This window comes from Rhinolophus sinicus, chromosome 9 (genome assembly GCF_057876585.1).
Source record: "Rhinolophus sinicus isolate RSI-liver-muscle chromosome 9, RSI-T2T, whole genome shotgun sequence".
NCBI classification, from domain to species: Eukaryota; Metazoa; Chordata; class Mammalia; order Chiroptera; family Rhinolophidae; genus Rhinolophus; species Rhinolophus sinicus.
Genome location: NC_142509.1, coordinates 22,527,844 through 22,540,500, shown reverse-complemented (window position 1 = coordinate 22,540,500; position 12,657 = coordinate 22,527,844). Strand labels below are relative to the sequence as shown.

The following is a 12,657-nucleotide window of genomic DNA, read 5'->3' as shown; positions in this document are numbered from 1 at the left end:
CCCCCAAATCAAGTTGTTGTCCTTTCAATCCTAGTTGTGGAGGGCACCATTCAGCTTCAAGTTGTTGTCCTTTCAGTCTTAGTTGTGGAGGGCGCAGCTCAGCTCCAGGTCCAGTTGCCCTTTCTAGTTGCAGGGGGCGCAGCCCATCATCCCTTGTGGGAGTCGAACCGGCAACCTTGTGGTTGAGAGGACGCACTTCAACCAACTGGGCCATCTGGGAGCTCAGCGGCAGCTCAGCTCAAGGTGCCGTGTTCAATCTTAGTTGCAGGGGGCAGAGCCCACCATCCCTTGCGGGACTCCAGGAGTTGAACCAGCAACCTTGTGTTTGAGAGCCCACTGGCCTATGTGGGAATCGAACCGGCAGCCTTTGGAGTTAGGAGCACGGAGCTCTAACTGCCTGAGCCACCGGGCCAGCCCTGCCACATACATTCTTTAACTGAGGCTTAACCTAATCGCTCTGTGTTATAGAACTAGATTCTCAAAACTATCTTTTGGTCTTCAATTTGATGATTGGGTGTGTTTGTAATGTCTTAAATGATAAATATAAATTCCTCCAGCACTACTGCATATGCATGGTGACTTTTCCTGGCAAAAACACATGTACTTCACAGTGACGGTGTTTTCCATTGGATCCTGCCTGGGTAGGAGAGGAGCATATTCGAGATGATGGCCAAATGGGAAAAGAGTGGTACCCAAGCAGCACTGCATTCTGGGCCTTTTCTGCCTCGATAATTATGTGTTTTTCAAATTTTTATGTAGCAAATAATAAGGGCCACTCTCTGAAGTGTTTCTATGAGTCTTCTGATTTTAAACCTCTGGCTTTATGCTTACCGTTGGTTCACTGATTTTAAATGTCTGGTTTTATGTTTACTGTTGGTTCAGTTTTAAATATTTCATCTGTTAATAAAGATGAATAAACTGGAGATTCAAATAGATAAACCTCAAGTTCCCTTTTTTCCCCATTCTTACCCCCGCTCCCCGGTTTTTAAGCCATTGTTTCTCAGTCCAGTTGTGTAGGACACAGCTCCCCGGCCCGTGCTGGTGTTATGAGCCTTGCCAGCCCTCTGTTACTGTTTTTAAGGACACTATTTTCTTGAATGAAAAGGAGGATCTAAAAGATATTTTAATGGAAAAAACTACTGGTAAGTTAAAGATTACAGTGATTATTTTTGTGTTAATTCATTCCCACTCCTAGATTGTTTTGTAACAAATCTCAAGTATCATCTCATCTCATCTGTAAATATTTTAGTATATATCCCTAAATGATAAAAACTCTTTTCAAAAACATAGTAGCAGTACTGTTACCATTATTACATCTAAAAAAATTAACAATTCCTTAATATCATCAAATATCCAGTCAGTAATCAATGTGCAAATTTCCCTGCTCGTCTCATCAGTGTTTTCCTGTTCAAATCAGGATCTAAGCAATGTGCGCGTAGGTGGTGTGTCTTTTGAGTCTTTGTTAACCTATAGGTTTCCCCTTTTTCTTTTTTCCTTGCAATTTATTTGTTGAAGATGTAGTTTCTTTTAAGCAAAAACAGTGCTTAAGTGCCTCTTCAGAGGGAGGGCCCACATGGGAGGTGAGTTATTTTTTTTACTGTAGGATTCTCATCTTCCATTAGAGAAACATGTAGAATTCGAGAATTTTAAGCCTGGAAGAGATTTTGAGCCATCAGTCTTTTCCAGTCACTTCACCCCAGACTTTTGAACCTCAGTTCTATTTTGTTAGAATCTTGAAATTAGAGTTTAGAATGAAGAGATATTGAGACACTCTGGCTCAAATCCCCACATTTCACTGGTGAAGAAACTGAGGCCCAAAGGGTCTGGGTGATTTGCTCAAATCACACAGTGTCAGCTACTTAACTGGTGTCATTTTCTTTATTCTTGTGATTCTCAATATGTGCTACGTGTATAGAGGACCCGCCCCTCGAAACTATCCTCTCTGTAGGATACACCAGATAAGGGCATTGCACCTTTTGGGGAGCCATTGTTAAAGACAGGAGAGTACCTTCCATGTGGGGATGGGAGAAGGTTGGGTACCACTGTCTTCCCAGGGCCACGTGCCTCTTGACTACAGGGTTCCACATAACTGAAATATGCATTTCTGTAGTTCTTTTGCATGTCTGAGGGCAAAAGTCGATTTTGTTCAGGAATCTAGGCTTTGCAAATGTACCCACAAGTCCCCGCTGGACACAAATCTGTCCTGGAAATCCAACAGCGGCACACGTGTTGGACAAACATTTGACGCCACTGTCATGTTGTCCTTCAAATATTAAAAGGAGCTTTGCCCACCTAAGCCTTGCATTTCTATAATCTACCTACTTACCAAATTTCAGAGACATCTTTCAAAGAACAAAAGATCTTCCTATTGGAATAGGTTCTCTGCTATCTTATTTTAAGATGCCATAATTAAATTTAACATTTTTTTGAGTTGTATCTATTCCAAACTAGATGAAAACCAGCCAGATTCTTCCAACATAGGATCAATAGAGATGCTGAGTGGTCCTGTATAGAACAGAGACTTAACTTTGATGGATTAAAAACAGTGACTCTCTCAAATATCGCATATAGAGATCCAATTAGTAATTATCTTAGGTTGGTGCAAAAGTCATTGCAGTTTAAAACGTTCAAAATAATTGCAAAAACCACAATTACTTTTGCATCAAACTAATACCAGAAAACTAGGAATATTCTAGACTGAATATGAGAAAAGTGTTCTATTTCTCAATAATGTTGTTTTGGGCAAATAGTGTAATTAGGAATGACCTAGTTATGGAGCTTTGTTGAGAACATATTCTCAACTTTAATAAATCTTATCAAGGAATAGAATGTCTTTTAGATTAGCTGTTATTTTCCTACCATTATCTTATCTATGTCAAGTTTTAATTATTGTAAAAGAACAGCTCATTACAGTTTTAAACATGAACTTTAAAAATGCAGGACATGCACATTCTGGCAGAGTTAAATTGTCTGGGATTCTCTTAACTTGGCATTTGCCTCACTTATAATAAGTACAAATATTAAATTATGTGATTTCAGTAACATGTATAAACAGAGATGTTTCATCACATTTACAGTAGAAATTATGATGAAGAAAAATCTTATTTGCTTCATTATATACCTTTTTTTCTTACCTCTTATTCACTGAATGCTAAGATTCTATGCTAATGCTAAGATTAGACCACATGTATTTTTTCTCTCTTGATGGTAGCCTGATTAAACAGAATTGTAGCAGGATGAGGTGCCATTTACTCATTTTATATTACCTTTTATAGCTGTTTATTTTTATGGAACAGAACAAGCTACATGATCATGTAGTTATAACATTTTCAAATTTATACTGAAGTTTATTTTCAAAACTTTTTAATTACGTAATAATAATTTAATGGGTACCGGCTGTGTGCTAGGCATTTTCCTTGCACATCGTCCAGTTCTTCCAATCATCCTGAGCTGGGGTTAATATAATCCCCTGTTTTATAAGTGAACAAACTGAGGCTCACAGAGGTTAACTGAGGGTGTGCCACGCTGAGGTCTGACTGCGGCCCCTAACGTGATTTCTGTAGTGTACCACATTGTTGCTAGAAGTTTTCCGTACAGAAAAATATTTGACTTAAACTACTTCATAACCCTTGAAATTAAATACTCAATCCTATAAAGTTCCGTGTGTGTGTGTGTGTGTGTGTATTCTGTAGATATCACTTGTTCAGGGGGTCTTTAACTTAAAGTTAATGGATCTTTGGGCTGCAAAGAAGGGCTTCCGGGGCTCCATGAGCACTTCTGAAATTGTACAATGTTGTGTATATCATATTTGTTTGGGGAGCAGGTCCCTTTCTTTCAACTGATTCTCCAAGAGATCTGTGCACGGACCTAAAATCACTGGGACTCCTGATCCAGTCAACCCCGTTCATTTCAGCGATAAAGAAACTTGAGTTGCAAAAAGCATGTGCTGTGCACAAAGGCGTCCGAGAGCGGCCACGTCAGAGCCAGGTCAGAGCGGAGCTCTCGCTCATCAGTGTTCTTTCCTGACCCCGAGTGCTTTTCCCATCCTGACAGAGAGGTGATGCTAACCTCTGCAGTCAGGCAGCCGTGTTAGTGTGAGTCCGAGCCTCTCATGGCCCTGTAGCCATTGTCTCGTTACAAGGTACAAGCTGCAATCCTCTAGTATGTGCAATCTGTAAACTGTTACACGATTGCCCATTAAGTCATTAGGTAGACTGACTTTGCAAATTGTAATGTGGTGAATATACTTGGAAATATTTCTAGGTTTTCTGCAGGCCATGCCTCTACATTGATTGAAATCTTCAAATAATGTTACATACAGCATGTGAGTATGTGAGATCCTATGGTATTTGAGGTACAAATACTGTAGAATACATATGCGATCAGGTCAATCGGTCTTTTCAATTCCAAGCATGATGAACAATAATAGTTTTACGAGGAAAAACTCTAGCTAGCTTTTATTAGCCAAGCAGGAGTACTGAGCTTTTCCACCCCAACATAGTCTTTGCCCTCAGATCTTACTACCAGGGGAAAGACCTCCAGACCTTCACGCAGTTGCAGGTCCTACAGAAAATAGTCGGTTTGCACAAAACCATTCCTCAAGATTCTCAACAGAGGGTTTGTATACCCTAAAGCTTTTAATAAAACTAGCATCTCCAATTTTTAAAATAAGTGCCATCTGCTATACTTTGGAGCACTTCGGTGATCGGGGAGAAGATAAAGAATTGCCAACGTGGAAAAATAGAATTAATTCTCTCAGTGGTTTGATGCCAGTCTTGGAAGATTTTACAAAGGAAGTTTTCTGCTGTATTACTAAGTTTCTGTCAGGCTTATATTTAACTTAAGCGCTATTTTCATTCAATCCCCAAAACAAAAGATTTGGAGTTTTTCGATGGAGAGGTAGGGTCAAACAGATGAATTCTGTGAAGTAATTGGGATCTAGCCAGAGAAGACGGAGGAAATAAAGGTTTCTCAGTTTTCACAGTTTATTATTCCTTCCTTCTTGAAACACCTCCCTTAACTTCCAAGACCCATGAATTTTCTTAGTTTTTCTCTTACCTCCTAGGCTGCACTTTCTCAGTCGTCATTGCCAGGCCCTCCTCTTTCCAAGCCTGAAATGTTGGAGGGCGCCAGGGCTCAGCCCCGGATGTCTTCTCTCTCCATAGGCAGTAATCCTGTTCTCTCTACACCAAAGTGCTGATTACCACCCGTTTCTAGCTCTAGCCTTGGCCTCCTTCCTCAACTCCAGGCTTATCTAACAGTCTGCTTACTCTGTATCTCCATTCAGTTTTCTCAAAGGTATCTCAAGCTTAACCGATCCAAAAGCAAACCCTTGATTCCACCCCAAGATACACTGCCCCTCCTGGATCCTCCCCACCGTAGTTAATGAAGTCACCACTCACCTCATTGCTCAGGCCCAAACCCCTGCTGTGGTACCTGACTCCTCTTTCTCTCAGACCCTGTACCCAAACCCCCAACTTCAAAATACATCCAGAATCCGGCCACTTCTCACCACCCTTCAGCGACCAGCCTGGTTCAGGCCGTCCTTCTTTCTAGCCCATCTTCTCCAGTAACCACCTAACTGGTTGCTTCTCTACAGTTCTTTCTCCACCCAGCAGCTAGACGGTTCTATGAAAAGGTAAGTCAGATCGTGTCACTTGTCTGCTCAAAACCTTCCAGTGGCTTCCTCTCACATGAGAACAAAAGCCAAAATCTCATCTATATAACCCTCAAAACCTCCCATGTCCTGGCCTTGCCCACCTCCTTCTCCTCTGCATTTCCCACCCACCCTTCCCCAGGCACTCGCCCTCGTCCAGTCACATTAGAGGAGCTGCCTCCCAGTTCCCCAAGCCTGCCAACAACTGCTGCGTGCAGGGGTTTTGCAATTGCTGTGCCCTCTACCATTAATGCTCTTCCCACATCATTTACCTGGTTTGCTTCCTCCCATCATCCACTTCTCTGCTCAAACGTCTCCTCCCCTCCAGGCCTTTCCTGCCCCATCCTGTCCAAAAGAGAACCCCCACCATTCCATCTCCATCCCCTCACTCCATTTTTCCTTGGAGCCCTTCTCACTATCTGATGTTAACTTTGATTAGGTTATTATGCGCGTGTCTGCCTTTAGCACGTAAGCTCCATGAATGCGGCGTTCACTGTAGCCCCAGTGCTGTGAACAGTGCGAGGCACATAGTAAGTATTGGGTAACTATTTGTTGAATGAATTAATTAATAATATCCTAGACATTGGATCTATTGCCGTTGCTTATTCTCTTTCACTAAATGCATAAATATTCAGCTGGCCTTGTGATATGTTATTTTTTATTGGTTTAAGTCACTCCTTGCCTATCTGGCCAAAGCTTATGTCAGTTTCCTAGCAGTAGAAACTAAGGGAGGCAGAGCCCTCATTACCTAGTACCACACCCTAGTGTTCTGATGAAATCAAGATGCACACAGAACTTCAGAATACTCAAGTTTGTTTTTTCTTGCATTTTTCCACAATTGACATACACTGGACAAGTCTGTTCAAAAATAATCATAAAATCTGGTATACTGCCTCAGTTTCCGTAGCATAGCTGAGAACAAGATTGGGTCTGGGAGAAACAGACAAGTAAACAAGCCTGCACTTTCCCATTCCCTCTCTCAGATGCCATCTCATTTCCATTTAGGAGGACTGACACTTGTGTGGATGGCTGTCACGTTCTTTTGTGTTACAACTCAAGTCATCAGCTCTGGGGACACTTGCCCCACCGGCCTCCAGGTTGCTGTCGATTGCTAAGGCCTGCATTTCTGGCTCCTGGGCCACTCCTCAACCGCTTTTCATGGGAAAAAGGTGTAATAACACAGAGCAAATAAAATTCTAGTAATTGCCAAAGATTGGCTTGATGTTCTTACAGTCATCCAGTTTAGTGGTTCCCAAACCTGATTACTTAACAGAATCATCTGGGCAGCTTTTTACAAATACAGATTCCCAGGTCCGTCTCTAACTCTGGTGTGGTATACACACCCTTACAGTCCCTGGGGAACCGGGAGGCAGCTCCTCTAATGTGACTGGACGAGGGCGAGCGCCTGGGGAAGGGTGGGTGGGAAATGCAGAGGAGGGGGAGGCGGGCAAGGCCCGGACATGGGAGGTTTTGAGGGTTATATAGATGAGATTTTGGCTTTTGTTCTCATGTGAGAGGAAGCCACTGGAAGGTCTTGAGCAGAGAAATGATGTAATCTGACTTATCTTTTAATGGAGCCATCTAGCTGCTGGTGGAGGAAAAACTGTAGAGAGGCAACCAGTTAGGTGGTTACTGGAGAAGATGGGCGAGGAAGAAGGACGGCCTGAACCAGGCTGGTCGCTGAAGGGTGGTGAGAAGTGGCCGGATTCTGGATGTATTTTGAAGTTGGGGGTTTCACTCACCCTCTTTCTTTCTCTCTCTGTAGCAGATCATATATAATCCTGGCGATAATAAGTGCCATAAAGCGAACAAAGGAAGGGTAGAAAAATAGTGGAGATGGTGGGGAAGGGTTTTCTGAGGAGGTAATGTTTAGTGTGCCATGGCAAGTATTAGGGGAAGAACATTCTGGGCAGGAAATAGTGTGGTGTGTTTACAGAATGAAAAACACCTTATGGCTGGAGCCCAGCAAGTGACTAGGGGACGATTGGGGTGTGGCTGGAGAGGGTGCCCAAGGCCACATCACGGAGGCTTTACAGACCAGGATGAAGGGTTTGGGTTTTGTTCTCAGTGCACCCGTCTCCCTCTGCGTGTGTGGACAATGGATTGCAGAAGCACAAAAGTAGAAGCTGTGAGACCCGAAGCCTGTATTGTCCTCTGACGGCGGAGGGGACTAACATGGTGGCACCCCAGATGGAGAAGACAAGGTCTCAGGGCGTATCCTCATATTTGAAGAAAGTCAACAGGACTTGCTGATGAGTGGGAGGTGGAGTGAGGGAGAGAATGGGAAAAGCAATGCCGAGGGGCTTCTACTGAGTGCCCTGCTTGCCTCACCTGTAAAATGGCAGCATTAAGAGACCTCCTCACTGGTTTGGTGGTGAGGTGATATTTGTAAAGCACTAAGAGCAGAGCTTGGCACATGGTAAAACACTCTGTAAGCATTAGCGGGGATGTGATGATGGTGATTCGAATCGTCCAAGGTCACACAGCTGGTCAGCAGCAGGTCCAGGACGCCAAGCCAGGGCTTGCTTTCTTGCCTGCTTCAATTACCGTTGAACTTTTTTACTTATGCACATTCTCGGTAGAGGGTTTGGTTGTCATGGTACATGATAAGTCGCACATCATACCATATGAATGTCACACCAAGCACGATAAATGACTGGGGTGTTCTGTGCAGCCTGGAATTCCAGGCTTTTTTGGCTGGCCATAAAACCGTGCTATGTCAGACAAAACACAGGACCCAGATAGTGGGGGGGCGGGGGGAGAGGGGTACAGGAAGAGAGATGGTTTGTGGATAGATTTTTTAAATATTAGAAGAGCTATCTTCCAGAATATAGAGGTGCTCATGTTGCACATGCTTAGGCTGGAGTTGGTAAATGCAGTGCAACGGGAGTCCTGCGTCCCGGAAGTCGTAGGTCAGTGCATGCCAGCAGAAGGAAAGAAATAAAGCTAAGAATGTGAGTGTAACTCTCCCAGATTGTCAGGTTCCTAGTGATACATCTTAAAGAAGTGTTTGAAGTGCTTCTATCTGTCAGTTTCAACTAAGCTAATTTTTAAAAATTGCTCTTTGTACTGTGCCTTTCTCATGAACTTCTGTGAATTTAATGCATGCAATATGTGGGGGGAAATCCTAGCAGCCTCACTTCCCATCCCCCCAAAGTCTGAGAAGCAGATTTGAGAAACACACTGTTGCACCTGCACAAATTTTATCATGGTACAAAATGGACCCGAGACCACGTTCAACGTGTCTTGTTGGGAAGGAATTTCAGAAAGAAGTGAGAGAAAACGCCAACTCAGCCCTTCCTCCGTGCTGCTGACTGTCTGTTTTGTTGCACCTCTATCTCAAACAGCGTGGGGAGGACTGTTCTTCATTACCAGGGAATGTGAGTCATTCCCAGACTTGTGTGATTGGGATTCCAAAGCGTTGCTGTATCCGATGGTCTTATTAAATCCAAGTGTCAGTTCAGCCTTTTAGACTGTAGGGGAGAGCTCAGTTACAGCTGGTGACCTGGTTCTAGTTACCACACAGAGACACTGGCGAGAGCTGTGACCCCCTCCAAGCACCCAGCATTCGTCGTGGATGGCTGTTACCAACTGTTCCCGGATTTGGGGGTTTCCTGGTTCACTTGATGGGCTTCAATACATTTCAGCTCCCTGTTTGTATCCTCTTTGGGATCTGTATACTTTAAGGAAAAATGTTCTAGTGTCTGTGGACAAGCTGGTGCCAAGATTAGCCTAGTGTTTGGAGGGCACCTCATTTCAGATTTACTCAGCCCTAGCCATGTTAATTTCACTGTGCCCAGGGTCTAGCAAGACACTATCCGTTTCCAGCTGGGTCCAAACAAAACAAATGAAACATCAACCAGAGAGGGAGGAGACTATAGATGTCGCCAGAAAATTAGTTTGCTCTGTCTTTTCTTTCTCCTAGAATGTTTCACAGCCAATGGTGCAGATTATAGGGGAACGCAGAACTGGACGGCACTACAAGGCGGGAAGCCATGTCTGTTCTGGAACGAGACTTTCCAGCATCCATACAACACTCTGAAATACCCCAACGGGGAGGGGGGCCTGGGCGAGCATAACTATTGCAGGTAAGATGGGGCCGCACCGTACTTAAAAAAAAAAATCTTTGGTCTCCTCTTCTAATTCTTTCCAACCTTGCTCACAACTAGGGAAAGTATCTTTGTCTCCTCTAGGCCAACTCAGAAGGCCTTTCTCGTTACTATTTTAAAAATCTCTCTCTCTCTCTCTCTCTCTCTCTCACACACACACACACACACACACACACACACACACACACAGAGTCTACTACTCTGTTCAGTGAGATGCTTTAATACTGGTTTTCAGTGCTCTGCTTTCCTGTCTGATCACTTACGTGTCTTTTGGGGAGGGTTTTCTTAGTTGGCCCTTCCACCAGTGGGCAATACACAGACAGCAAAGCTTCTTTTTCATTTTTCTTTTTTTTTTTTTTAAGTTTCGGGTGTACAAAACAATGTAATAGTTAGACATTTATAGCAAAGCTTCTTAAGCTGCTGTGATGTCATGGTCAAGCAGAGCACCATTAGTGGTGCAAACCTGCCTCTGCTTTCGAGCACAAAAAAGCTGCCCTGCATGATCCCACTTTCTGCCAGGCCAGGATAACTTGCTCTGGGAGCAGTTGCCGCCATCAGATCTGTGCTATTTCCTTCCTGTCAGTAGACTAAGGTGTTTCTTGGCTCTTCACCTCCTGTCTGACTCTAGCAGGCGCTCTTCACCTGAGAGCCATGATGCTTCAAATGTGTCCTTGAGATTTTCTGGGGAGATGTTCCGTGGCTTAGATCAGATTGTCAGGTATCAGGGATCCAACACAACTTAAGAAGCACTGTTCCGTAAGGCCCAAAGCAGAAGTTCTAAGCACTTTCGGTGATAGCTTTGTTTTAGCTATTTATACCCAAGATCCTGGTACCATGACTCATGGTTCAGCAATGCGTTCAATTTAATTACTATTAGGACAGATGCAGAGAGCCTCTTGAGCCATTGGGACTGGGGAAAATGGTCGCTGAGTTTCACTTGAGCTACCCATGGTGTCCCCAGTTCCTGCAGTATGTTAGAATCTCAACCATGGCACTGTTGACCCAGCTGAGCCAACATATTTACGCCTTCACTGGGTAGTCCACACTGTTTACCTTCTGCCCTCCCCACATACCTTTGCTAACACTTGAGAGCCCTTGTGGTCGTCTTGGTCATCAGGCCTGCAGTCTTTTATCGCTGTGCTGTCAGCTCTTTCCTTCACCTCTGCCCTAATTTGTCCCAACTGGCCATTCCCTCGTAATTGTGTTGTATTATTTTTTAGTTTGTTGCTATAAAAGTGTTAAAAGCTTTTCCAAAACAAACAAAAAAATCTCAAAAACTACAGACATATATTGTTTAAATAAAGTCCCCCATTTTACCTTGTCCCCTCCCCCCAAATCCTTCTCACCAAGCCCCACTTCCCAGAGGTAACAATTTGTATATGTGCTGCTTCTCATTTTGCTATCTTTTATGTTTTATTGCTAAAGTTACATGTGCTCATTAAGTAATTCTTTCACATTTTATTTTAAAAGCTATATATGTTCTTTAAAATTTTTTTTTGGCATAATTAAAAATTTAACCCCACTCCATTTCAGGTTTATTTCCTTCCCCTAGTTTTTCTGTTCATAGGAATAGCTGGGTTAGGAAGGGGGTTTAGGAAGAGAACCCAGTGTTTGTTTTTCGTTTTTATGTAGTTACTTGTATTGTTCTTCGAAAGTATCTCTTCATGGTGGGCTTCTGGTTTATTCTATTATTCTGTTGCTTTCTATCAAGCATATCTCCTCAGAAGAGCTCCTGTTTTTAGGTCTGACTTGAAGGTAAATTTGAAATTTCCAATTAGATTAAATTTATATGGAATAAAAATCTTTTCTTATAGATTAGCACACAGTTCTCCCCTCCGCTCCCAGAAATGCACTAGTAAATATCCGTTAAGAGAACAGTGACAGCCGGGTACAACCATCTTCCTCCTTAGCCCTAGCCAGCTGCAGCCCTCTCCTGCTTTGATTTGATGGAATGTACCAGACCTGATCTACCAGTTTATACTTCAGAAAAAGAAAGCTGAAATTGTTGATTGTTATCACATCAGAGAGTCTGGCCCTTTTGTTTTTAGCCCTGCAGTGAAGTCAGAGATGAATTTGCTTCTTCTCTATTAAGCTATCCTGGAGCTTTTCAGAATGGTTTTGACATTGATAATAAACAGTTGTTTTCTAAGGTCTTTACCAAATACTACATCAAAGCTGAGCACTGAATAGAGGGAGGAAAATGACAGTGAAATACTGTTTAAAGAAGGGCTTTTGTACAAGTTCTCCTACTTTGATTTCTCAGCTGACATCTGACACCATGTTTGTCTTGTGTGATGTTTCCAGATCCATCACAGTTGAGATGTCTGAGAGATGGCGAGTGATGGGAACACACGTCTCTGGGCTCCACATATCTGGATTAGAGGGGAAGGCCGAGAGACCAGGGAAGAGCAGAATTGGCGCTGGCACCTGCCTTTGGGCACAAAAAAATGAAAGGATCCTTTGTATTTTAGGGCGGCTTATCTTCTGGGCCACACAATAGGCTTATCCCTCTCAGGCCTGATAGGGGTTGATCCAAAGCTCTGGCTGCTGGATTTTTATGCCCATTTCCGGCCTAACCGGAGTGTCAGGTTTCCAATATTCTGAGTCTAAATAAAGGGAGCTTGGTAAGCAGTGAAGAGAGAACGAGGCTATTCTGTGTGTCTAGTAACCCCTGCCATTTTTTTTTTTTTTCTGTCTGTTTCAGTGGTGTTGCCCATTATTATCATGGCATCTCTGAGTTGAAAAGACCTTAAAGGGCATTTATTCCAAGCCACTCATTTAGAAATGTGAAATAAATCTTTTAAAATATTATTGCTATATTAGAAGTTGGTTCCAGGGTTGCAGGGTTGTATGTTCTGACTGAAACTCTTTGGCATAGTTTCCTTCAGAATT

General features: G+C 43.1%; 1 protein-coding gene across 2 annotated transcripts in view; it reads left to right on the top strand.

The window, feature by feature from the left end:
• Nucleotides 1-12,657, top strand: part of KREMEN1 (kringle containing transmembrane protein 1) — a 67,696-nt gene that overhangs the window by 8,790 nt on the left and 46,249 nt on the right. For both annotated transcript variants that reach the window (XM_074321735.2, XM_019743130.3), the window contains exon 2: nucleotides 9,582-9,744. In XM_074321735.2, coding sequence (XP_074177836.2) covers nucleotides 9,582-9,744 — 163 coding nt within the window. The remainder of the gene's footprint in view (nucleotides 1-9,581; nucleotides 9,745-12,657) is intronic.